Raw genomic sequence first — 27,974 nt, 5'->3', positions numbered from 1 at the left:
CTGTCAATCAGGGGTGTGTCCTGCAGTGGTAGGTGAAAACCGAAGTACAAAACTCAGTACTGGTTACACAATGACATCGCAGCTATATTACACAGCAGAGGGCGACACACTGACATCACAGTTACATTATATGGCTACAAACTGACATCACACCAACATTACACAGCAGGGCTACACATTGTCATCACACATGGGGACTAAATACTGGCATCACACCTACATTACACAGCAGAGCATAATACTGACATCACATCTACATCATTATACACATACAGTATATGTGTCATATACAGCATGTAGTCATGTGACCAGCGGACACATACCCTCCCCCTGCATCCCGCGACCAACAGGGACTTTTCCCACTTGGCACGGTCGCCACCGAGCTCGCAAGGGGCTAGCTAAACTTGCCCCCCCACTGGGATTCCACTACCGGGATCCCGGCATCGGTATGCTGACGGTATACGAATCCAGTCGTATACATTTGACAGACTTTAATCCGGGCCTGGTGAGAACTACTAAGTTTGACTTTTAATGTTCATTATTTACGTGCCACCCGGGGTGGGAGGATCTTATACAGTGTCAGGGAGAGGGGGGAGGGGTGTCGGAGAAAGTAAGAAAATGAGAAGCAGAGAGCGAGAGAGTGTCAGGGTGAGAGAGAGAGGGGTGAGAGGGAGAGAGAGGAATGCGAGAGATAGTGGATGTCAGGGAAAGTGAGGTAATGACAAAGTGAGAAGGCAGAGCGAGAGTGTCGGGGATAGAGTGGTGAGAGAGAGTGTCAGGGATAGAAAGAGAGGGGGTGAGAGAGAGTGTGCCAGGGATAGAAAGAGAGGGGGGTGAGAGAGAGGGTGTCATTCATAGAGAGAGAAGGGATGAGAGAGAGGGTGTCAGGGATAGAAACAGGGTGGGTGAGAGAGAGGGTGTCATTGATAGAGAGGGGGGTTAGAAAGAGAGAGTGTCATTGATAGAGAGAGAAGGGGTGAGAGGGAGTGTGTCTGGGATAGAAAGAGAGGGGGGTGAGAGGTTGTGCGGGATAGAGAGGGGAAGTGAAAGAGAGAGTGGGGGTGAGAGAGAGGGTGTCAGGAATAGAGAGGGAGAGAGAGTATGCCAGGGAGAGAGAGGGAGTGTGTGTCAGGGATAGAGAGAGAGGTAAGAGAGAAAGGGCGGTGAGAGAGACCGTGTCAGCGATAGATGGAGGGGGTGAGAGGGAGAGAGAGGGTGTCAGGAATAAAGAGAGAGGGTGAGAGAGACAGGGAAGAGATAAAAAGGGGTGAGCGACAATGTCAAGGATAGGGAGAGAGAGGGAAGAGAGAGAAGGGGATGACCGAAAGAGGGGGTTGTGGATCATCAAATCGACAGTATCTCTAGGTCGACAATGTTTAGGTCGACCACTAATTAGTGCACCATGTCCCCTCGCATGGCTCGCCTTCGGGCAAGGTGCCTCGCTCCGCTACCGCTTCACTCGGCACAGATTACCGTTCCAATCGTAGTCCACGTGGATCGTTAAGTATGAAAAAATTCTGGAAAAATAAAATTGAAAAAACTCATGTCGACCTTTTGACCTGTTGACCTAGCACATGTCAACCTAGAAACCGTGTCCACCTTCCATCCCTGTCGACCTAATGACTGTCGACCTATAGTGGTCGACCTAAACATTGTCGACCTAGACAGTGTCAACCTTCAGACCGGATCCCGAGAGAGGGTGGCAGGGATAGAGAGGGAGGGAAGAGAGAAGGTGGGGGGGGGGGTGAGAGAGAGAGAGACGGTGTCAGAGATAGAGAGAGATGGGGGTGAGAGAGCATGTCAGGGATAGAGAGAGGGGATGAGAGGAAAGAGAGAGAAGGGAGTGAGAGAGAGGGAAGAGCGAGGGAGTGAGAGAGATGGTGATAGAGAGAGGGGTGTCAAGAATAGAGAGAGAGAGGGGGTAAGATGTCAGGGACAGAAAGGTGGTGAGACGGTGTCAGGGATAGAGGGGGTGAGAAAGAGGAATGAGAGAGAAGGGGGTGATGGAGAGGGTGTCATTGATAGAGAGAGGGGGAGAGAGGGTATCGGATAGAGAGGGGGGTGAGAGAGGGAAGAGAGAAAGGGGGGTGAGAGATAGATGGTGTCAGAGATAGAGGGAGTGAGAGAGGTTGTCAAGAATAGAGAGAGGAGGTGTCAGGGTTAGAAAGAGAGGGGGTGAGATGGTATCATTGATAGAGAGAGGGGGTGTGAGAGAGGGAAGAGAGAGGGGGGGTTGAGAGAGAGGGTGTCAGGAGTAGATAGAGAGGGAGTAAGAGAGATGGTGTCAGGGAGAGAGAGAGAGAGAGGGTGTCAGAGATAGATAGATGATGATAATTTTATTTATATAGCGCTCTTTCTCCAATAGGACTCAAGGCACTTAACAGATACATAGCATAACATAGTACAGAAAATAATGAAGTACAGAACAGCTTTTCATCAAATACAGAAGCATGGAGATACTAAAGGGACAATTATGGCAATGCTGAGTAAGCAGGAAAGTCTTGAGTCTACTTTTGAAGGATTCTATAGTTGGGGCCTCTCGCACTGTGCGGGGAAGTGAGTTCCATAGATAGACAGGCAGATAGGAGGTGAGAGAGAGGGAAGAGAGAGTGTGTCGGGGATAGAGAGAGGGGGTGAGAGAGAAGGGGTGTCAGAGAGAGATCTGAAGGCAGATCTTCTTTCCAAACCCCTTCAATCCCAACAGGAATCCGGTCCTGCAGCAGAGAACACTAACCAGGCAACACGGAGGTGGCTGTGGGGAGTTGCCGGCATCAGACTTCAGCAGCCAGGTCACACCCATGCTGGAGTCGCGCGCTGGGAGAGGGGACAGCAATGAAGAATGTACTGCTTCAACACCCCAGCCAGCAGCCCTCACCTAATTGACACCGCCAGAGTCAGCACCCTGTGAGGAGAAAGAGAGCATGAGAGGGGAAATTGTGGGAAGGGGGCATTGGGGGTGTCGTGAATGGGGGAGGGGGATGTGAGGAGAGAATGAGCAGGGGGCGAGGGGAGGGAGGGCGGGTTGGGGGTGCCGTGGATGGGGAATGTGAGAAGAGAATGAGCAGGAGAGGCGAGCCTGTGTGGGGAGGGGTGGGCGGTCAGGGGTACTGTGAATGAGGGAGGTGGATGTGAGGAGAAAGCGAGCAGGAGGGGAATTTGTGTGTGGTGGGGGGGGGGGGGGTCTGGGGTGCCCTGGATGGAGGAGGGGATGTGAGGAGAGAGTGAGCAGCAGAAGGGAACCTGTGTCGGGGGGGGGGGGGGGGGGGTGTCAGGGGTGCTGTGGATGGGGGGAAGGGATGTGAGGAGGGGAAGGTCAAGGGTGTCGTGGATGGGGGAAGGGATGTGAGGAGAGAGTGAGCAGCAGAGGGGAACCTGTGTGGGGAGGGGTGGGGGTCAGGGGAGGTGGATGTAAGGAGAGAGCGAGCAGGTGGGGAATCTGTGTGGGGGAGAGGGGGTCAGGGGTGCTGCAGATGGGGAAGGGGGAAGTTTGCAGCTGTGAGGAGAGAAAGTGAAAGCCTAAGGAAACAAGCCACTCTGCAAACAGAGTCTGCCTGCTGGATAATGAGACCGCTGTGGCTCTGCTACGTGTGACTGTTGTGCTGGGCATGCTGTCACAGTGGATGCCGCCGGGGACTGGTGGCTGGAGGAGCTTCTGGTTCCAGATCAGAAGCACAGGCTCCTCCAAGCTGCGGAGTCTCTGTAGCTGCTGGTGCACTGTCTGGAAAGCATGTTGAGTGATGTATTACGGGAGAGGGGCCACATGCTGCGTTCCTTCCCACAGTCCTACCAGCCCCGCCCCCATTAATTCCAGACTCGTATGCGCAGTCCATATTCTATGGGGGGGGGGAGGGGAGGGGGCGCTCGCGCTGTGGAATCCGGGAGCTGTACTTCAATTTGCGGGGCAGTGGGGGACTCTGGTGAAAAGCAGGAGCCTGACCCCAATATTATCCTCAGTGCAACATTACACACAGCATACATAGCCTCCCTTCTCCATAATACACCCTGCACATTAAAGTATATACAGCATACATCCAGTACCAGATTACACACAGCATACATCTCACATATTACACCCAGCACATTACATTACACACGTTCCCCCATATTACACCCAGCACATTACACACGTTCCCCCATAATACACCCAGCAATGACGTTACACATGCTCCCCCCATATTACACCCAGCACATCACACGTTCCCCCATATTACACCCAGCACATTACACACGTTCCCCCATATTACACCCAGCAATGACATTACACACGCTCCCCTTCATATTACACACAGCACATTACATTACACACGTTCCCCCATATTACACCCAGCACATTACACACGTTCCCCCATATTACACCGAGCAATGACATTACACACTTCCCCCCATATTACACCCAGCACATTACATTACACACGTTCCCCCATATTACACCCAGCACATTACACACGTTCCCCCATATTACACCCAGCAATTACATTACACACGCTCCCCCCATATTACACCTAGCAATGACATTACACACGCTCCCCCCATATTACACCCAGCACTGACATTACACACCCTCCCCCCATATTACACCCAGCAATGACATTACACACGTTCCCCCCCATATTACACCCAGCACATTACATTATAGTGTTCACTCTAGGATTTTTTTAGGGCAGGGTGCTGATCACGGGGAGGGCACATTTTATATTCGTGAGGGCACATTTTTCATTCGTGAGGGCACATTTTTAAGTTAGAAGGGCAAAATTAGGTACATACTATAATGCTTGGTGCTCCCATTCCTATAGGTGAAAGCATGGACAGTGCGCGCCGGAGGCGTGCAGCAAAAATTTAGGGGAGTTGTTTTGTGAGGAAGGGGCGTGACCACATAGTAGTACCAAATCACATTATACCACACAATAGTGCTGCTTATACACATTGCACCAGGTAGAACCTCCTATACACACTGCGCCAGGTGTATACATATTGCGCCAGATAGAGCACGTTATACACATTGCACCAGGTAGAATCTCCTATACACACTGCGCCAGGTAGAGCACGTTATACATATTGCGCCAGATAGAGCCTCCTATACACACTGCGCCAGGTAGAGCACGTTATACATATTGCGCCAGGCAGAGCACTGAGGCACACTGCACCAGGGAGAGAACACTGAGGCACACTGCACCAGGGGTAGAGCACTGAGGCACACTGCACCATGGAGAGAACACTGAGGCACATTGCACCAGGGAGAGAACACTGCGGCACATTGCACCAGGGAGAGAACACTGCGGCACATTGCACCAGTGAGAGAACACTGCGGCACATTGCACCAGGGAGAGAACACTGAGGCACACTGCACCAGGTAGAGAACACTGAGGCACACTGCACCAGGGAGAGAACACTGAGGCACACTACACCAGGGAGAGAACACTGAGGCACACTGCACTAGGGAGAGAACACTGAGGCACACTGCACTAGGGAGAGAACACTGAGGCACACTGCACTAGGGAGAGAACACTGAGGCACACTGCACCAGGGAGAGAACACTGAGGCACACTGTAACAGGGAGAGAGCACTAGGAGGAAGGGGAGGACAGGCACAGGGCAGATGCAGAGCGGCACTCACCGTTGCGGAGGAGAGCGCTGTGCCGGGTCAGCGGGGCCGGTCTCTTGATGCTGACGGCGGAGCCCAGTTCAGCGCGCAGCGCCATAGTGAGGGGGAATCAAACCATGCCGGAGGACTGGCGGGAGACACCGCAGGCTCTGATTGGCTGCTCCTCCCCACTGCACGCTGACCCTGTCTCCGCCTTCAGCTGAGAGCTATCAGCGCGGCGGGGGGGAGAAGTGACAGCGCGGTGGGGGGAGAAGAGCAGTCCTTAGCAGGGGGGCCGGGCAGGGCACAAACGGGCAGGGTGGCATTCTGTCACTCAAAAAAGGGGCAGGGCGCAGCGCCCTGCGAAAGAAGCTTACACCAAACACATTACATATACCCCCTCCCCATATTACACCAAACACATTACATATACCCCCTCCCCATATTACACCAAACACATTACATATACCCCCTCCCCATATTACACCAAACACATTACATATACCCCCTCCCCATATTACACCAAACACATTACATATACCCCCTCCCCATATTACACCAAACACATTACATATACCCCCTCCCCATATTACACCAAACACATTACATATACCCCCTCCCCATATTACACCAAGTACTAGAGTACACACTGCATACCCCCCCCCCCCCCCCCCCCCCCCCCTTCCACCCCATAATTTTACACCCAGTCCTAGTGCCACATTACAGGACACACAGCACCCACCTGGCTATGTTGCTCCTTCCTGTAAGGACTGGGAGCCGGCCCCAGGAGTCAGTGTGGGTCTGTGGGAAGGCAGCACAGCGCAGGCACACCCTATCGAGGAGCAGGAGGAGGGAAGTTGCTGATACACTGCCATCTCAGTGTGGTGGGAGGGGCAAGCAACCAGGAAGCAAAGCCCAGCTTTAGACTGCCTCTCTGTGTACACAGCAGGGGAAAAACCGCTGCACACAACCCTGCGGTGGCCGGCTCTGAAGTCTCCCGTGTCGGCCCCGCCCCTCGATTTCCGGACTTGCGCATGTGCAGTCCAGAATTTCAACGAAGGACCCTCAAAATCCGGGAGGGCTGTCTAGGTGTGCGGTGCAGCGGGAGGCTCATTTAAAAATTGGGAGCCTCCGGCTGAATGCGGGAGGGTAGGCAAGCCTGGATAAGAGCGGAGAAGTGAGCCAGTCGAGAAGTTGCCCCATCATCCCATCAGCAGCTCTGTATAATTTTATAGTATGCAAATTATAGATGTTACTTCAGTGCTGCTGATTGGTTGCCATGGGCACTTCTCCGCTCCTATCACTGCTTAGTAAATGTCCCCCTAAGTCACTGTTGGGCAACATTCATTCGCCGCCCCCCCCCACACACACATCTTCCCGCTTGCTGTCCAGGATGTCGGCTAGGCTGTTACTTACTTTGGTCCTACAGATCTTCCGTAGCCTTGTAGGATGTAAAGTAACAGGTGTAGTGCAACATTTGCGATCAACACACGGTGCCGCAAATGCTGACCGTGATAATCTGATAGTGCCCGCGTCAACCACTGAATCACCAGTTTTCACTGCAGCGGAGGCAGCCTGAAATGCCAGGTGACAGTGACTCATATGGTACCCTGCCTGCCGGCACAGTCCACCATGGCTCCAGTGTGTACCCAGCTTAATTGCGTTTGTATATTCACCCCATACTTTTGTGGGTTTCTTCTGGGTACTCCAGTTCCCTTCCACAATCCAAACATATGTGCTGGGGGGTCAGTGCTGCCCTGGCAGGGTGGTACATATAATAATGTGCACAGTCCTGGGGGCTGTCAGCCTGCTTATTATGATATATCAGTAGTAATGAGGTGGAGACACAAGGCAGCGGGTGCCTCAGTCCCTAGTGACTGTTATGCACAGAGAGTGCTGAGGTGGTGTATTATAAGTTGCCCAGCACACTCAGTGGCACTCCCTTCCCTGATCCTACCACCCTATGCAGCTGCCAAATGATAGCCAGTCTGGATATAAGGGGCTGTAGAAGAATGATCAGCACCTGCCAGGGTAAAGTCTTGGTACATATCTGGGAAAAACTTACAAACTCGGATCAGCTTGTATCAGGATACCTACATTAGTCTTAAAAAAAATATATATATAAATTAAGCTAATAAGTAATTTTTTTGTTGTTGTAATCTGTGACAAGCTCGTCTAGCACTAAAACTTACAGAGGTGAAATACATTTCTCTTACGTCCTAAAGAATGCTGGGGTCCAATTTAGTACCATGGGGTATAGATGGGTCCACTAGGAGCCACTGACACTTTAAGAGTTTTAATAGTGTGGGCTGGCCCCTCCCTCTATGCCCCTCCTACCAGACTCCGAAAATGTGCCCGGAGGAGCTGGTCACAGCTAGGGGAGCTGCTAGGAGTTTTCTTAGTTTTATTATTTTTTTAAATGTTTAGAGTTTGTTATTTTACAGGAAGGCTGCTGGCAACAGCCTCCCTGCTTCGTGGGACTTAGGGGGGAAGTAGGAACCAACTTCCTGAAGGACACTGAGCTCCTGAGGGTGATGACTGCAAGCCCACGAGGCGACCGCTCACTCCCGGGGGGGGGGGGGGTGTAGTGTTATATTAGGACAGACTACCCTATTAAGGATAGTTAGTCAGCGCCGTGCTTTTATCATAATAATTGCTCAGAGGCGCTGTGTGGCTGGCTCCTTATACTCTGTGACTCTCTGAAGGTACTTTGGGGGAAACTGTGTCTGACATTTTCCTGTGTGTGTGTAAGTGTGTATATTCCACATTACCATGTCTAAGGACTCTGTGTCCTGTGCTACAGAGTGGTTTATCTTCTCCTGAGGAGTCTATTCCATGTACTCAGGACTGCAATATGCTTTCTCAGCCTTCCGAATCCGAACCTGCATGAGTGGATTCTTTAAGGGGATTGATATCCCAGATTTCTACCAGGATGTCACATATTGAGAAAGATACGCAGTTTTTGAGGAAATCTCTGGAGGGTTTACAATATTCGACCCCCACTACTTCATCAAAAGACCCATCTACATACCCTCAAAAGCGTACACTTGCCCAGATAATGCAAGCTGACACTGATACCGACTCTGATACAGGGGACGGTGATGCGGATATGCATGGGGGGGATGCATCCCTTGCTAAGGGGGTGCAACTAATGATTGAAGCAATTAGGGATGTTTTGCACATTACTGAAAAGGTACCTGAGCTGGAAGAGGAATCTTATTTTACTGTAAATAAGAAATCCTCGATTACCTTCCCTGCTTCTAAGGAGTTAAATTCCTTGTTTGAGAAATCCTGGAAAAACCCAGAGAAAAAATTCCAAATTCCTAAAAGAATTCTCATTGCTTTTCCTTTCCCGGAAGAGGACAGGAAAAATGGGAAAATCCACATATAGTCGATGCTTCTGTATCTAGGTTGTCAAATAAGGTGGTTTTACCTGTCCCCAGTTCAACCGCCTTAAAGGAGCTGGCTGATCGCAAAATTGAGACTATGCTCAAATCATTATACACTGCTACAGGCATGGCCTTAAGGTCCACTATTGCATGTGCGTGAATTTCTAAAGCCATAGTAAAGTGGTCAGGCACATTACTAGAGGCAATATGGAAGAAGTAGGTCAGCGCGCTCTGGGGGTATAGGGGTTGAGGAAAGGGAAGGGGGGAAGGAGGGGGGGAAATTGGTTTATGCTTGTATGAGGGTACCAATAATAAATATCTTACTTGTAAGTGCAATGATACCTCGTGAGGCAGAATTAGGGTTGTGTATATTTATTAATAAAGTTTGATATGGGTAGCGGGTGTGGGGCTGTGACATCTCACTTACTGCCGGGGGCAAAGCTGGCGCGCCTGCCGCCGGTGTCTGCAGTCCCGTACCGCTTCCTGCGTTGCCTCCGTGTGTCCTTTCTGTGGCGCCGGTCCCCGTCTCTGTCACAGGCGCCGCGGTCTCTCTCCTGCTTCCGTGGTCTTGTCTGCTCCTTCCTGGTGCCAGATCACCAGGAATGTAATCCTAGAAAAAGGCTTGTATGCTGAAACGCGTTGGAGACCTGAGACCTGACACACACACAGACTTCCTTTCATTAATTACACCCTTCTCCGGCTGGAGAAGAAGAAACACACAACTTCGGACCTGCATTGCCCACTCACGTGACACTGCACGTGACGCCGGCACCAGGAAGGAGCAGACGAGACCACGGAAGCAGGAGAGAGACCGCGGCGCCTGTGACAGAGACGGGGACCGGCACCACAGAAAGGACACACGGAGGCAACGCAGGAAGCGGTACGGGACTGCAGACACCGGCGGCAGGCGCGCCAGCTTTGCCCCCGGCGGTAAGTGAGATCTCACAGCCCCACACCCGCTACCCACAGCCGAGGACAAGACACAGAGTCTGACAGGCGGGACGCCGCAAACTGTCATACTCATATATCTGCAATAAACAGTAAAATAACCAGAAGCACATAGGCCCACCACACCTATGGTAAAGGTGACCCGTAAACAGGGTACACCCGACATTAACCCCAGCTGGGGTCCTTCTGAGAGGGTATACCATCAGGAGGGTATACACATAAAGGGTGGTCTGCAAGACGCACCTGATAGTGGTAATTAAACACATTGACTATAAGGGCCCCAACACAGGTGTACCACCTAGGAGGGTACACCCAAAAAGGGTAGTCTGCATGACATACCTGAAGAGGGGGTTCATCCACATATCAAACTTTATTAATAAATATACACAACCCTAATTCTGCCTCACGAGGTATCATTGCACTTACAAGTAAGATATTTATTATTGGTACCCTCATACAAGCATAAACCAATTTCCCCCCCTCCTTCCCCCCCTTCCCTTTCCTCAACCCCTATACCCCCAGAGCGCGCTGACCTACTTCTTCCATATTATCTGTATCAGGAGGTAGGACACCTCCAGGTCAAGCAGCACTCATACTTACCCTCCCTCAGTGAGCGCAATCTCTCTCCATTCCTAAACATTACTAGAGGCATTTGATATAATGGATAGGAGTGACATTGACTTGTTTTTACGTCACATACAGGATTCGGCAAGTTTCATGGTGGAAGCCATGAAGGACATTGGCCTGCTTAGTGTGAGGGCTACTTCCATGGCAGTCTCGGCACGCGGATGCGGAATCCAAGAAGAGCGTGGAGAATCTACCCTTCACAGGTCAGGCCCTGTTTGGGGAAGAACTAGATGCGTGGACATCCACGGCAACTACAGGTAAGTCGACCTTTCTTCCCTCCTCAGCTGCAGCGGCTCGGAAATCTTATCCTACGTCTACACTGCAGTCCTTTCAGACCGCAAAATTTAAAATATCCAAGGGCCCCACAACCTTCTTTAGAGGAGGTCGGGGAAAACCCAGAAAACCTGCACCAACAGGTTCCCAGGAACAGAAACCAGGTTCTGCTTCCTCCAAGTCTTCAGCATGAAGGTGGACCTCCCAGCCTGGGGATCGGTCAGGTGGGAGCGAGACTAAAAGATTTCAGTCACTTCTGGGCGTCATCATGCCTAGACCCCTGGGTGAGAGATATTGTTACCCAGAGGTACAGACTGGAGTTTCAGTAACTCCCGCCTCACAGATTCTTCAAATCAGGCTTACTAGTTTCGCTGACAGAAAGTGCTATCCTACAGGAAGCCATTCACAAATTGGTACAAACAAATGTCATTGTTCCAGTTCCACCTCATCTAAGAAACAGGGGTTATTATTCAAACCTGTTTGTGGTACCGAAACCGGACTGTTCAGTAAGGCCAATATTGAACCTAAAGTCCTTTAGCCCATTCTTGCAAGTATTCAAGTTCAAGATAGAGTCTCTGAGAGCAGTGGTTTCAGGTCTCGAGGAGGGGGAATTCCTGGTATCCCTTGATATCAAGGATGCGTACCGTCACATTTTCCGATCTGACCTATCTAAGGTGTGCACTACAGAACTGTCACTATCCGTTCCAGACATTGCCATTTGGCCTCTCCACTGCACCGAGGGTGTTTACCTAGGTCATGGCAGAGATGATGCTGCTCCTCTGCAAGCAGGGAGTGAACGTAATTCCATATCTGGATGATCTGCTGATAAAGGCGTCTTCCAGGGAGAGGCTGTTGCAGAGTATTGCTCTTTCAATTCAGCAATCCAGGCTCATGGGTGGATCCTGAACCTTCCAAAGTCATATTTGGAACCGACAAGGAGACTACCCTTCCTGGGGATGATACTCGACACGGAAGTGCGGAGGGTATTTCTAGCAATGGAGAAAGCGTTGGTGATCCAATCAATGGTCCGGGTTGTCTTGAGGCCGGCCCGGGTATCAGTTCATCAGTGCATTTACCTTCTGGGAAAGATGGTAGCCTCCTACGAGGCTCTCCAGTATGAAACATTCCATGCACGGTTCTTTCAGCTGGATCTCCTGGAAAAGTGGTCGGGATCACATCTTCACATGCACCAGTGGATACGCCTCTTGCCGAAAGCCAGAATTTCACTCCTCTGATGGCTCCAAACTTCTCACCTACTAGAGGGCCGCAGGTTCGGGATTCAGAATTGGATTCTTCTAACCACAGATGCAAGTCTCAGAGGTTGGGGAGCAGTCACCAAAGGGGGAAAGCTTCCAAGGAAGGTGGTCCAGTCAGGAATCTCTCCTTCCAATAAACGTTCTGGAATTGAGGGCCATTTACAACGGCCTTCTACAAGCGGCACATCTTCTGAAAGATCAGGCCATTCAAATTCAGTCGGACAACGTCACAGCGGTATCCTACATAAACAGACAGGGCGGAACGAAGAGCAAAGCTGCAATGTCAGAGGTAACAAGAATCCTCCTCTGGGCGGAAAGACACGCGGTGACATTGTCGGCGATCTTCATTCCGGGAGTGGGCAACTGGGAAGCGGACTTCTTAGCAGTCACGATCTCCATCCATGAGAATGGGCCTTCATCTGGAGGTATTTGTTAACAAGCCGATGGGGCGTACCTCAAATAGACATGATGGCCTTTCGCCTCAACAAAAAAAAGCTTTGGAGGTACTGTTCCAGGTCACGAGACCCACAAACAGTGGTGGTGGACGCCCTGTTAACTGCATGGGGGGTTCCGGTCAGTGTATGTATTCCCTCCACTTCCGCTCATCCCAAAGATTCTCAAACTAATAAAGCGAACTGGAGTTTCCAGCGATCCTCATCTCTCTGGACTGGCCAAGACAAGCTTAGTATGCAAATCTTCTTGAATTACTGCTCGAGGATCTGAGGCCCCTTCGCGAGGACCTTCTACAACAGGGGCCGTTCGCCAGTGCCGTAACTAGGCATTTTAGCGCTGTGTGCAAGAAACGGCATTGGCGCCCCCCCCCCTTCCATGCAAGACAGGGGCGCGCAAAAAATATATAGGGGCGTGGCTTCATTGGGAAGGGGCGTGGCCACAAAATAATACCAATTCATACTATGGTGCACAGTAGTCTCCATTATTCAAATTACGCTGTACAGTAGCGCCACTACACCAGGTAGAGCCCCTTTTACACCTTGCGGCGGACAGATTCCCCTTTTTACACATTACAGCAGACAGCGTGCCCTTTTTACACATTACGGCAGACAGCGTCCCCTTTTTACACATAACGGCAGACAGCATCCCCTTTTTACACATAACGGCAGACAGCATCCCCTTTTTACACATAATGGCAGACAGCATCCCCTTTTTTACACATAACGGCAGACAGCGTCCCCTTTTTTACACATTACGGCAGACAGCGTCCCCTTTTTTACACATTACGGCAGACAGCGTCCCCTTTTTACACATTACGGCAGACCGCGTCCCATTTTTACACATGACGGCAGACAGCATCCCCTTTTTACATATTGCAGCACAGAATAGAGAGAGAGAGAGAGAGATACTTACCATCTCTCCCCGCTGGCAGTCAGGCTCCTCCATGCTGGCAGATCCCTCGGTGCAGGCAGGGGAGGAGGAGGAGGAGGGAGGGGGACTGGAGCCACAGCAGCGCTATGTAATTGGTATTAGCGCCACTGCAGCAGTCCCCTCTCCTTCCGTATTGGCTGCCCGCCGCAGCTGTGAATGCTGGGATGAAGGAACAGCATCCCAGCATTCACAGCAGTGCCGGGCAGCCAATACAGAAGGAGAGTGGAATGCTGCAGTGGCGCCTCTACCAATTACATAGCGCTGCTGCGGCTCCAGTCCCCCTCCCTCCTTCTCATTCTCTGCTTCCGGCGCTGCTGCTCTCCTCCAGCGTGGCGCACACAGCAGAAGCGGCTTGTAATGAGTCAATTTGACTCATTATAAGCCGCTGGCTGTTGTGCCCTCAGGGCAACTGCGCTGTGTGGCAGGCACACCTGGAACACACGTAGTTACGGCCCTGCAGAGCATACATACATACATACATACATACATACATACATACATACATATACACACAGCAGACACACATACATACAGTAGCATGCAGCCATATACACACACACACACACACACACACACCATACTTACACAAACATGCAGCATACATGCACACAGCCGACACACACACAGTATACATACACACTGCTGACATATCCACAAACACATACAGTAACATAGTATATAAATATATATAATATACACACACCTCTTTCACATAAAAATGGAAAACAGCCATTATAATTAATTAAAGTAAATATTTCACCATAGCTTTTCATCGATGCTCCCCACCCCTCTCCCCCTCCCCCAGGATACCGTCTTAGAGAGGGCTCACCTGGCAAGCATAATTTGTTAAAGCCCCCCACTCCACTTCTCCACCTGCAGTATGAGTGACTCACAAGACAATCACTGCCTCACCCGGCCAGCCCAGCTCGAAAATGCCAGAGAGGAGCTTCCGGTGCCGCTTCCCCCAGCAGAGACCATACACTCTTCTTGAGCGGCTCACCACAGTGTCCCCAGCGCTAGTGTAGTGTTAGTGTAGGTGTAGTGTAGTGTAGGCGCTTACTTAACAACACGTTTTTTTCCCCCTATGCTGCTGCGCTCCCGAGTCCCGCCGGCTCCTCTACAGAACACTACACTTCACAGACAGAGAGGGGCGGGCCGCGAAACTCGGGAGCGCAGCCGCACAGGGGGGATAAACTGTCCATCGCTGCCGCTGACTATACACAGCGATCAGCGGCAGATGCTCCAGCTGGCGGAGCTTGGTGCTGCGGGCGGCAGGTACAGGGGAGCAGAAGAGTGGCCGTCAGCAGAAGGGATATGGGCCACTCGGGGTGTATGTAGAAGGTGCGCCCACAGGGCAAGTGCGCTGTGGGCAATGCACCTTCTGCACACACCTAGTTACGGCTCTGCCGTTCGCCTATCAATACTTACCACGGCTACGTTTGACGGCATGGAGGTTGAACGCCAGATCTTAGCTCGGAAGGGCATTCCAAACAAGGTCATTCCTACTCTGATCCAAGCTAGGAAGGGAGTACTGTCTAAGCATTACCATCGGATTTTGAAGAAGTATGTGTCTTGGTGTGAATCTAAGAAGTTTCCAACGGTGGAGTTTCAACTAGGACGTTTTCTCCTCTTTTTGCAAGCGGGTGTGGATGTGGGCCTACGTTTGGGCTCCATTAAGGTCCAGATTTCGGCTTTGTCCATTTTCTTCCAGAAACAATTGGCTGCCCTCCCTGAGGTTCAGACATTATTGAACAGGAGTTCTGCACATCCAACCACCTTTTGTGCCTCTTATGGCACCTTGGGGTCTTAACGTGGTGTTGCAGTTCCTGCAATCAAATTGGTTTGAGCCTTTACAGGAGGTAGACATAAAGTTTCTTACTTGGAAGGCGGTCACACTGTTGGCATTGGCATCTGCAAGACGTGTCAGAATTGCGGGCATTGTCGCACAAGAGCCCCTACTTGATTTTACATGAGGATAGAGCTGAGCTCCGAACGTGTCAGCATTTTCTTCTTAAGGTTGTATCGGCTCTTCATATCAACCAACCTATTGTGGTGCCAGTGGCTACCTACACCTCGATTTCCTCAAAGTCCTTGGATGTTGTACGGGCTTAGAAATTATATGTGAAGAGAACCTCTCGTCACAGGAAGTCGGACACACTGTTTGTCCTTTATGATCCCAACAAGATTGCTTCTAAGCAGACCATTTCTCACTGGATCAGACTTACTATCCAGCATGCTTATTCTACGACAGGATTGCCGATTCCAAAATCTGTTGAGGCCCACTCTACCCGTAAAGTGGGTTCTTCCTGGGTGGCTGCCCGGGGTGTCTCGGCTCTTCACCTTTGACGAGCTGCTACTTGGTCTGGGTCGAACATGTTTGGTAAGTTCTACAAGTTCGATACTTTGACCAAACTTTAGGTCCTCAGAGGCCAATCTGTTCTGCAGGAACCTCGGCACTCTCCCTCCTGTACTGGGAGCTTTGGTACATCCCCATGGTACTAACTTGGACCCCAGCATCCTCTAGGACGTAAGATAAAATAGGATTTTATATACCTACCGGTAAATCCTTTTCTCGTAGTCCGTAGAGGATGCTGGGCGCCCGCCCAGTACTTCGATTTCCTGCATTGTTACTTGGTTAAGTATTGTTGGTTCAGCCATTGCTGAATCGTTTCACGTTGGTTAGCTTGGCTTTCCTTTTGTTATGTGTGAGCTGGTGTGAATCTCAACACTATCTGTGTATTTCCTTCTCTCGAGGTATGTCAGTCTCCTCGGGCACAGTTTCTAGACTGAGTCTGGTAGGAGGGGCCAGCCCACACTATTAAACTCTTAAAGTGCCAGTGGCTCCTAGTGGACCCGTCGATACCCCATGGTACTAAATTGGACCCCAGCATCCTCTATGGACTACGATAAAAGGATTTACCGTTACGTATATAAAATACTATTTTTTCTTGTCCCTTTGTAGACAGCACTCCAAAAACAAACAAAAAAAATGACTCTCAACAAGTCACGTATTCTTATTCCACAGACTGTTTGACCTGATTGCCAGCAGGCCTGCCTTTTATTTTTATTTATTTTATTTTATTAGTGCCGTCACAGTTACATGCAGTGAACTGACACTCAAGGCGAATGGGATAGGAGAGTGAACACACTTATCAATGCACCTACGTATGTCTCCATCCCAGACACGGGGAGGAATGTAATAGGGTGTGAGAATCAGAAAATTAGAGATTTTGGGAGATTTCTCATGTTTTTTAAAAATGGCAATCTTTTACATTCGAAAATCAACCTGGTTTTGCCATGTCAATGATTGCCACTTTAAAAAAAAACCTGGAGAAATCGCCCCAAATCCCTCACTTTCTGATTCTCACACCCTATTACATTCCCTCCACTATGCTAGAACATCTTTTACCTCCGTTAAACAGGCATGGACAAATTACGTGTTGGTTTCAGCTGTCCGTGCAAAATACACATAGATGATACCATTATTTACTGGAGATGTTGTTTTTCTGCTCCTCATCCAGTGGGCTTGTCCAGCACTCCGATCCTGCAGAGCCAACGGAAGAGGAACATCTCCAGCAAAACACAAACCTATTGTTTATTTATATACCATTTATGCCAGAACAATGTCTAGAAGCACCCAGCTCTTTACACCCGCTACCTGAGTCGTAGGTGATTTGCAGGTGCGAGCGCAGAGAACCAGGTGCCTCGAAACATTGTCCCGGCATAAATTGACCAGAAGTGGTTCCCCGGTCAGCCAGTCCGACAAAGCCCCACCATAGTGTAGAGATGTGTCTTCCAAGTGTGAATAGTAAATGTTAAATGATGCTAGAGGGATCATTACGCATCCAGCCAATTAGAAACAGCTGGATGTTGTCTTCATGATTGCCTATTCTTACACCTGCAATAGACATATTTGCTAAAAGACTCATTTGTTATACATCTATGCTGCGATTGCTTTGTTTCAACTCTAAAGGGGGGTACTCACGGAGCGATATTCTAAGCAATCTGACTAGATTGCTTAGAATTTGAGCATTATCGCTCCGTGTGTGTACCCCCTACAGCGATAGCGATGCGCAGCTCCGCGCATCGCTATCGCTGGTGCTAGATTGGCCTGCATGCAGGCCAATCTAGCGGGTCGCTCACTTCACCCGCTGGGTGAAATGCGCGCCCCCCCCCCCCCCGTCTCCCCCCGCACGCTCAGCACACATCACGCTGTGCTGAGCGGCGGGAGAGATGTGTGCTGAGCGGTTCGCTCAGCACACATCTCTCCCGCATCGGCCCGTCTATATGGACCTTAAAGGGGGGTACACACAGAGAGATCCGTGCTTAAAATCTAAGCAATCTGACTAGATTGCTTAGAAATTAAGCACGGATCTCTCGTGTGTATGCCCCCCAGCTACGCATCGCTGTCGCCGGTGCTAGATTGAGCCTGCAATCATGCAGGTACAATCTAGCAGGTCGCTCACTTCAGTGCTGAGTGGGGGGAGAGATGTGTGCTGAGCAGTCCGTGATAGATCGCTCAGCACACATCTCTAGGTGTGTACCTTCCTTAAGGGGGAATTCAGTTGGGTGCAATGTTTAGTGAGCTAAAAAACCTTGTGTCTCGTGTCCAATTTTGGATTACCATGGGTATGCGCAGGGGCGTTTTAACAGAGGAGGGTGTCCTGTGCAGACTCGTGTACGGAGCAGCTGTCTCCGGCATCGTGCCAGAGTCTACTGCGCATGAGCAGGTCTTTGGAAACCTGGCGTCTGCCATGTTACGGAGACCAGAATCACTACTGTGCATGTGCGGTGGCCATTTTGTTTGCGACTTTCGACGCGGTTGCAGCACCCAACGCTGGACTCCGGAGAGGTAAGAATTAAAAAATGGGTACAATTTGTGCGGTGTGTGCCCCCCCTGGACCAGGGGCCCGTGTGCACCGCACCCATTGCACCCATCATAGAAACACCAATGAGTATGCTTACTCCTGATGCCCACTGTATCCATTTAGTAAAAATAATTCATACTTACCTGTCTGGTGGTCTCTGCAGCTCCCGGTGGAAACCCCTCCATATTCCCACTTGGAAGGAGGATACTGGGAAGCTCAAGGGCTGCTGGGAGCTGTAGTTCTCCCAGCGTCCAGCTTCGGGGGGGATGACACTGCACAGGGGTGTCACACACACCTCACATACTCACTGCTGCTGCAAAGGACCAGATCCCGATGCTGGAAGAGAAGACACCGCTTTGGAAAGTAATTACAGACTAAGCTAATTGGAAACTTCCAATTGCTTAATTAGCCCTCTGAGTGGGTGCTGTCGGGGTGCCAGAGCACATCCTGGTGATTTTTCCCTAAATTTAACTACTTAATGAAAAATCAGACTTGCTCTTGAGGTGCATTAAAAAACAAAAAAAAATGGTTTCTATAGAATCACTGCATACCATTTTTTCTGTCCTTCAATTGAGTAGCCAAACCCTGCACTGTGTGGTGTTTTTTTTTTTTTTTAGTTTCCCGTCCACAATTGAATTTCCCCTAAATGAGCCCCATACAGGGGTATTCATTTAGCAGCAACAGAGGTATTCAATTAGCGGGGATTACCCTGCGGGCGAGTCACCACAGTTGTACTGAACCAGTAAAGTCTGCAGAAAAAAACAAACAGCAGCTTTTGCAGACACTGGCTGACAGCCGCGAATGTTCAGAGGTCCCGGGAAGTCCTTATATCGCAAAGGACAGCTCCTATCAGAAGAGCTGTACTTTGCGCTTTTAATCACAGTTGTACATGCATACTGTGTATTTAACCACCGCTATGCATGCTATCCGTGGCAGGATGTATCTCCTTCATAATGCGATGTGTGATAGACCCCGTTCAAAGAGTCAATGTAGCAATGTCAAGAACTCTCTGGCTGCCTGTATGTGTTATTTGCAAGGCTCATGTTGTTGTTCTACACGTTTGCCAAGTGCTTGTTTCTTAGGATAGTGTGCATAAGCAAATAAGAGTTTGTTAGTGCACTTGTGCTTGGATAATGGCAACAGCCAAAATAGGAACTGAAGAGACCGGTTTGCAGGATTAGCTGGAAATGGACTGTACTAGGAAAAACTGGAACATAAATACCGGTTTGCAGGCTTAAATGATAATCGCAGCAATTAACAGGACTACAGGAACAGAAGTTAGGTTGTAAAAATTCAAAATACAGGACAGATACTCAGCTAGGACATGGCATACCCTAGTACTTGCATACCAATCAATCACCAGCTAGGTACATAGTGAGGGGTGTTACTGTAAAAGTGAACCAGCTGCAGGCGATCAAGGCAGGGAAGAGTATCTCCTACAGGTAAGGTACTGCAGATAATTCAAAACTATATTTCTGAAAGGTCCGCCCAGTCTCCAACATGCATGTGCAGTAGGAACCAGGGAACACACCCCATCGGCTCCCACTGCTAGGGAGACGGGACAGACCTAGCTTAGCTGGGGGACACAGAGTAAATATTTAGAAAAGGGGCATGATAGGACAGCAGGGGTGGGATGGAGTGGGGGGCTGGGGGCAGACTGAGGTGACCCCACATATGTTTAGTTCCTTTACTAGTATAATATATTGAACTGTAACTGAGACTTCCAAAAACTGCACTTAAAAGTGAAACAAGCAGGCGCAGCGCAACAGCAGCCAACCATCATTCTTATGGAAGAAGAGCCCCAGGTCTCCATTTAGAAATCAGCCCCATTATTAATCAGACCACAAGATCACACACATGCAGGCTAAGGGGTTTATTCAATGCCTGTCGGAATTGCCGTCCAGTCGGAAAGATGGCAGTTTCAGACTTTTTTTTAGGTCGAATCGGGATTCGACCTATTCAATGGAGTTGCCGTTTTTCCGACTTGTCGGAAAACACATGGATTGGCGGATTAGCCCTGGATCCATGTGTTTTGTAGAATTAGCTGCCAATTCTGACAGGTGTTTGGCCCGTTTTCGAAAATGCTGGTCCGACTTAAAAAAAAAGTCGGATCAGCATTGTCGAAGACGGGTAAAACTGTGTCGAAAATGCCCGCTGAAATGCCCGTATCCTCTCCATTGGAGAGCATCCGACAGACATTAAATAGACCCCTAAGTAGTGAGTACCCCAGGTCACCCATTAAAAATGAGACACACAAGCAATTATGTAGCTGGTAATTATGTAACAAACCCCTGTGTTAGCAGAAAGTCAAATTTTGATCACCTTATATTTTACATCTTCTGCAGGTTTTCTCGGTCTGATGAGCTTTCCCGTCACAAGAGATCTCACTCTGGGGTAAAACCATACCAGTGCACTGTGTGCGACAAGAAGTTTGCTCGTAGCGACCATCTGTCCAAACACATGAAGATACACCGTAGCCAGCGGGTTGGTGGATGCAGGACACCGCGAGCCAGCACTTAACCTCCTCATCTTCCTTTCAGTTACACCAGCTGGCCAATGTGAAATACTTGCTGCTTCCCTCATAACATGCCTTCATTCTTTCAAAGATGAACTGCAAGAAGGATTACTGTAGCAAACGAATGGTTAGGATCAGAGGGGCCTGGAAAGTATTATGTGACCATGAGTTGCTGGGTCCTCTGACTGTGGTCTTAACTTTCAGCCAATAGGTCATGTTTTACTTGATTACTTTTCAGTAGTAAGTCTCTTATTTCTATATGAGGAGACTTTTGCAATGAATCCCTGTGAATATTTCCCTACCTCTCATTTGTTGACTGACTGCCTTGACCACTTGGTTAGTCAGGTCTCTGACAAGTAGAACATTTGTGTACAATGCCATCTGTAATTTTGTACAGATTTTACATATTGTAAATGCTGTTACTTTTATTACACTGTTGTGATTTGTTCACACACGTGTAATCAAGCTTCCATTGCTGTGTGAATGCATCTATATGTTGTTTGTTTGTTATTTTTGGAGTGTTTGTCTTAGAAAGATGATCATATAGTCATATATATAAAAGAAGGAAAAACACAGTACGTTCAAAGTATGTGTGTGCACTTAATACAGAATTACAAACTACACAATACCATAAACCTACATTTAGGACTGTATTATACACACTGGAAGCTGTTACAAACAAAGGAGCCATTTATCAAGAAGTTAGCAATTTAGAACTCATTGCATATGATAAATGGTGCTCTAGCTAATCAGCTCCTAACTGTCATTGCTTAAACGCATGACAGGAGCTGATTGGCTGGAGCACCATTTATCATATGTCACAAGTTTAAATTAGCAAAAACCCGTATATAAATGGGCCCCAAAATATTTAATTAAAATAACACTAGACTTTACTCTGGTAAGGTGTCTCCTAACTGCTTTTATCAACTATAGAATGTACTTTATTAAAATTAACATTACTCTAGAGAGCGTAGATTTATTTTGGATATGGCTAAAAGGCAATATTTCTATACTATGATAAATTCAATTTGAAAATAGTCATATGAAATAGTACACTATCTTTCACATCTATTTTTTACTATTCAGGATATAATTAACGATCATCAAGTCCCTCCCAAGGGGCATTTTTACTAAGCTTCTACAAATTAAAAGTGAAAGGTGTTGCCTATAGCAATTAATCAGATTCTATGGTCAACACCTTCATTTGTCTGTTTTAGAAGCTTTAGTAAATCTACCCCTAAGTCCCATAAATGTGATAAACCTAGTCTTAAGGGGGGTACACACGCAGTGATACGGGCTCAGCGCAATGTGTGCTGAGCCCGATGTGGGCTTAGCACACATCGCAGCGGGTGTCTGTACACGTGCTGTGATGTGTGCTAGCCCGATCCTAACTAGACCGCAAGGCTCAATGAGAGCCTCGTGATCTAGCAAGATTGTTCCTGCAATCAGGCAATCTAGCTCGAGCGATAGTGATGCGCGGGGTCACACATCACTGTCGCTTTGGGCATACACACGGAGCGATGTGTGCTTAATTTCAAAGCAATCTAGTCAGATTGCCTAGAAATTAAGTAAAAATCGCTACATGTGTACCTCCCTTTAGAGAAGGTTTTACTTCATTTATTCATAAAAAATTTAGCAATTGTGTAGAAGGCTTGAAAAATTTAGTGCACCGTTGCTGTTCTGCTCCTATTGTAATACAGACTGTTATTGAAGCCAGGTGCTGCTAATCGATTGTCATTATTGATCATCACTACAATCTCTATACAAGTGAAAGCAGAACCACTGGTAGTTTGGTCTGGAGTATTTAGGTTTGCGGTAACACAATGCTATGGGGGGGGAAACTATCTGCCATGATATTGAGAAGAAACTGTTGCTTCTCCTCGATCTGCAAATGATTATAAAGTAATTTCCAAACTATTATTCTAATGAGCATTATATACAAAGGGAACTGTTTTCCCAAATTGTTACTTATGTCCTGGTATGTAAAAACACATTTGCAAGAGTCTGTGCTTTGTTTTTCACATGACTGGAAGTACTCCCGGGCAGTTACACATTTGCGGGAGGTGCCTTGCCCTGTGGAAGGTGAGAACAGTGTCGACGGACCACAAATAGTGACTGTTTAAATGCTTTTTTTTTCTCACTGGACCGACCAGAAATTCAGCTCAAACCACTTGCATTCAGTGTCCTCCCAGTGAGTATAGATAAGGCATTCCTCATGAGGATTGATGGATAATCTCTTTAATGTTGTAGTTAGTAAAGGGCAATGCATCACATGTGGCTGTATAACCACCTATGTTCACATACCTGACGTCTTCCCCCATAAGTTACCTCTGGACTTCTTTTTGTACGTAGAAACATAACTGTTGATTACTTGCGATGTCAAATATGTTCTGATGGAAAATGTTACTTAAATTAATGATACCAGGTGCTTTTCCTATAAAACACATGGATTGCAGGCTTAGTTTCTCTAGAATTACTTTATGTACATTTCTTATGTCACAGTGGTTCTAGTTTGGACAATACTACTCTGCTGGATTTGGGTTGGGATTTGGTTCTGTTACAAAACTCCATAGTCTTCCAAAGGGATTAATATATTTTGGCATTTAAAACATTTTTTCAGTCTAGGCTGTGTGACCAAAACCTTTCGATCATTTAGAATGAAGTCCTGACTTTTTTTTTGCCAACAGAAATAGGAAGTGCTAAATGCTATTATATTGCTATTTTTGGAGCCTCAAGAAACTTTACTGCTACATCACATACTTGCCTACTTTTTAAAAAACATTTCAGGGAGATTGTGAAAGTAACACCTATCAGCGTGGACATGTACTGCTACATCTGAGAGGCATGTCCTGAAAATTGCTTACATCCAAATGTAAATGAGCCCAAAAGTTAGTATACTGTATACACATATACTGCAAGTGGCCATAAAAACCCTTATTTAAAATGCATGTAGCCATAGGGTTCATTGTGCCTTATAACCAATACAGGGAAATGGCACTGATGATCCCATTTGAATGGATATATCTCTGATTTATTGTTCCCCCCCAAGAATATAACAGCTACATAATGGGGGTAAGGTACAATGAGGGAGATTGCTGGACTATTCAGGGAGACGGGGAGATTGCTACTATTTCAGGGAGTCTCCTGCAGAATGAGGGAGGGTAGGCAATTATGCTACATCAACATCTACTTGAGACTATGTACAACATTGCATGGGAGTGTAGTATGGGCCTAATTCAGACCTGATCGCAGCAGCAAAATTGTTCTGTAATAGGCAAAACAATGTGCACTGCAGGGGGTGCAGATATAACGTGCAGAGAGTTATATTTGGGTGAATATTTTGTTCTGTGCAGGGTAAATACTGGCTGCTTTATTTTTAACTCTCTCTGCACATGTTATATTCGTCGCACCTGCAGTGCACATGGTTTTGCTCATTAGAGAACAATTTTGCTTCCGCGATCAGGTCTGAATTAGGCCCCAAGTGCAATTCTGAATTGTAGCCTGAGCCTAGACTTATAAAGAGGCCTAGGGCCAAATGTAATAGAGTGAGAGTTTCAAAAAGTTAGAGATTTGGTAAGGTTTTTAATTTTTTTTTTTAAAGTGGTAATCATTTACACTGCAAAACTAGGTTGATCTTGCTGTGTAAATGATTGCCACTGCAAAACCTTACCAAATCTCTCGTTTTTTTGAAACTCTCACTCTATTACATTTGGCCCCAAGTGTTCTTGGGCCATACCCAACTTGCAGTGTGTGTTCACTACAGCTTATTTTGGCACTTATGATATAGCTTTACTTGTTTTGCGTTTTCTTTTCTTTTTTTATTACAAAGGCATTTACAGTAGTTGTCTCGTTCTTCAAAGGGAGTGTGTCACTAGGCATGGTAATGCCTGATCCAATCTATTATAGGATTAAAGTCCGTATAAGGGCAAGTATTCAGCTAGCAGGTACAAGTAATTTTTTTTTTTTCTTTATGTATGCCAAACTCTATATTAAGAGGGGAGATATATCAAGCATTGGAGAGAAATAAAGTACCACACAATTGGTTATGAACTGACCTTTTTTCCTGTAACATTCATGGCAGTTATTAGTTGACTAGTTGCAACTTTATCTCTTTCCACTTTCTTTCTCTCTCTCCATGGATTGATACATCTCCCCATAACAGTTTTGTCACCACTTATATAGGACGTCTGAAGTGTCACATTATGCACATTATCATTTGTATTAAATGTCCTGGCACTTCATGCATGTACTAAAGGACATATTTAAATCCATTTCTTATGGCAAGTTGGCAACAAGATCATTCGGGCTGACTGCTTTCTGGATCTTTACATGCAGGTACCTCTCTTGCCTGACTGCTTCACTGAATCACTGCAGCAAACCAGAACGCCAATAGCTGAAATCTATGTATACTTTTTAGAAACCATTGACCCATATTGCTGTCCGATCATAAGCCATAAAGCAGGAGAAATACTAATAATAATTTATCAAGTAGGGACCTTTAGTTAGATGAAGAGAGTGGCCTAGCTCTCAGTCAGTCAGTGATCATATGGGTGTATTTTAGGGGTGTAGTATGGCTGACCGGGTCAGCATACCGACGCCGGGATCCCAGCGGGGAGGGGCGAGTGAAGCAAGCCCCTTGCGGTCGCCACGGGTTCTATTCCCACTCTGTGGGTGTCGTGGACACCCACGAGTGGAAATAGTCCCTGTTGGTCGGCATGCCGACCATCGGGATAGTGAGGGGGCAGGATTTTGGTGGAGGTCATGTGACCGTCGGTCTCCCGACCGCTGGTCACATGAATAGCACCCGTATTTTAGAATGTTATTTAACGATCTCTAACTGGGCAACAATGTCACTGTCACAAATACTTCACACCCAAACGTGCTGCACACAGTGTCTGTACATTTGAAGCTATGGACTGAAACTTTACAAAACTGTGTTTTGTTTTCCAATGATAGTAGTCATGATTTTCCAACCATTTAACTATACTATCATTCTAAATTATTTGGACAATTTTACTTCCATTTCCCTATTAAGAAAAATTCTAATATAAATATATATATATATATATATGTGTGTGTGTGTGTGTGTGTGTGTGTGTGTGTGTGTGTGTGTGTGTGTGTGTGTGTGTGTGTGTGTGATATTCATTTGTTGAAATATAGTTTAATTAATGTTGTTACTTAATTACACTGGTAGCTATGTAGAACATTCGGTGACTTGTACAGTAAATGTTTCCCACAGCCAGCAATGTCCTTTCTCCATAGATTAGCCATCGTACTACATGTTTATGAGGATCATTACAAATTAATAAATATGAATAAATCTATAGTTTCTATTTTTTTTTCTAAAGGAAAAAAAAAATAGCAGGTTTCAGTTCTACTAAAATGCAAACAAAACAGTTATTTATGTTCTTATTTGATAGTTCCCCTTTATGGGGGTAATTCCAAGTTGATCGCAGCAGGAATTTTTTTTAGCAGTTGGGCAAAACCATGGGGGTAATTCCAAGTTGATCGCAGCAGGATTTTTGATAGCAACTGGGCAAAACCATGTGCACTGCAGGGGAGGCATATATAACATGTGCAGAGAGAGATAGATTTGGGTGTGGTGTGTTCAATCTGCAATCTAATTTGCAGTGTAAAAATAAAGCAGACAGTATTTACCCTGCACAGAAACAATATAACCCACCCAAATCTAACTCTTTCTGCACGTGTTATATCTGCCCCCCGCTGAAGTGCACATGGTTTTGCCCAATTGCTATCAAAAATCCTGCTGCGATCAACTTGGAATTACCCCCCATGTGCACTGCAGGTGTGGCAGATATAACATGTGCAGAGAGAGTTAGATTCGGGTGTGGTGTGTTCAATCTGCAATCTAATTTGCAGTGTAAAAATAAAGCAGCCAGTATTTACCCTGCACAGAAACAAAATAACCCACCCACATCTAACTCTCTCTGCACATGTTATATCTGCCTCCCCTGCAGTGCACATGGTTTTGCACAACTGCTAAAAAAAATTCCTGCTGCGATCAACTTGGAGTTACCCCCAATGCTCAAACATTTGTGTTAGATACTAGAATGTCCAGTGTGCTGTCTGCCAGGACCCATATATTGATTTTGTTCATTTCTGAAGCTCTATACAGGGAGCTTGGTGATAATGTTCTGCTAGTGGTAAAATTGAAGCTGTTGCCTTCATAAAGTTATCTAAAAACTTCAGACTGCACTGCTTTAAGGGGTATTCAACTAGGAGGTGATCTTCTTGTGCTGGTGTTCTGCCAGTTATTCTGGGAGCCTTGCAGCCACCAATGTTACATGTTGAACTTCCCACCCCATGGAGAGTGCAGAAAAATGTGTGATGTTGGGGCACCATAATGTACGCACATCAAACCACAGACTGCTGTTAATTGAATTAACCTCTAATTGTCTTTATTTAGAAGTTGCTCATGTTATGCTTATCTTGAGTGATTCACTGTCATAGGTTGCCACAAATCCTAGCTTACAATTGCAATAAAACTCTTGACACAAAACAGTTTTGTTTGAAAAGTAATTTTAAAGGGCGTTTTCTGGTTTTTGTTTTGTATTTGTTTCATGTTTAAATTCTAAATATTGTATAGTTATTTTTATATTCTGATCTTACAATGACTATTTGTCTTAGAGGTTTAATAAACATCACATTTTTTCCCATGTCCCTTGGCATAATAAATGTTGATGATCCTACCATATTTGCCAATGTGTTGATTATTTTTATTGATGTCTTTTTGTTCTCTTCTTATGTTTATTTTTTTATTAAATATATTAGAGATGAGCGCCGGAAATTTTTCGGGTTTTGGGTTCGGTTCCGCGGCCGTGTTTTGGGTTCGACCGCGTTTTGGCAAAACCTAACCGAATTTTTTTTGTCGGATTCGGGTGTGTTTTGGATTCGGGTGTTTTTTTCCAAAAAACCTAAAAAACAGCTTAAATCATAGAATTTGGGGGTCATTTTGATCCCAAAGTATTATTAACCTCAAAAACCATCATTTCCACTCATTTTCAGTCTATTCTGAATACCTCACACCTCACAATATTATTTTTAGTCCTAAAATTTGCACCGAGGTCGCTGGATGACTAAGCTAAGCGACCCTAGTGGCCGACACAAACACCTG

General features: G+C 47.1%; 1 protein-coding gene across 1 annotated transcript in view; it reads left to right on the top strand.

The window, feature by feature from the left end:
- Positions 1-27,550, top strand: part of LOC135043682 (Krueppel-like factor 15) — a 107,908-nt gene extending 80,358 nt beyond the window's left edge. Inside the window, exon 3 of the mRNA XM_063955146.1 lies at positions 20,670-27,550. Coding sequence (XP_063811216.1) covers positions 20,670-20,844 — 175 coding nt within the window. The 3' untranslated portion in view covers positions 20,845-27,550. The remainder of the gene's footprint in view (positions 1-20,669) is intronic.
- Positions 27,551-27,974: the final 424 nt, after the last annotated feature.

This window comes from Pseudophryne corroboree, chromosome 2, assembly GCF_028390025.1.
Source record: "Pseudophryne corroboree isolate aPseCor3 chromosome 2, aPseCor3.hap2, whole genome shotgun sequence".
In the NCBI taxonomy this organism is placed as follows: domain Eukaryota; kingdom Metazoa; phylum Chordata; class Amphibia; order Anura; family Myobatrachidae; genus Pseudophryne; species Pseudophryne corroboree.
The sequence above is the reverse complement of the archived record's forward strand: the minus strand, read 5'-3'. Positions and strand labels throughout refer to the sequence as shown.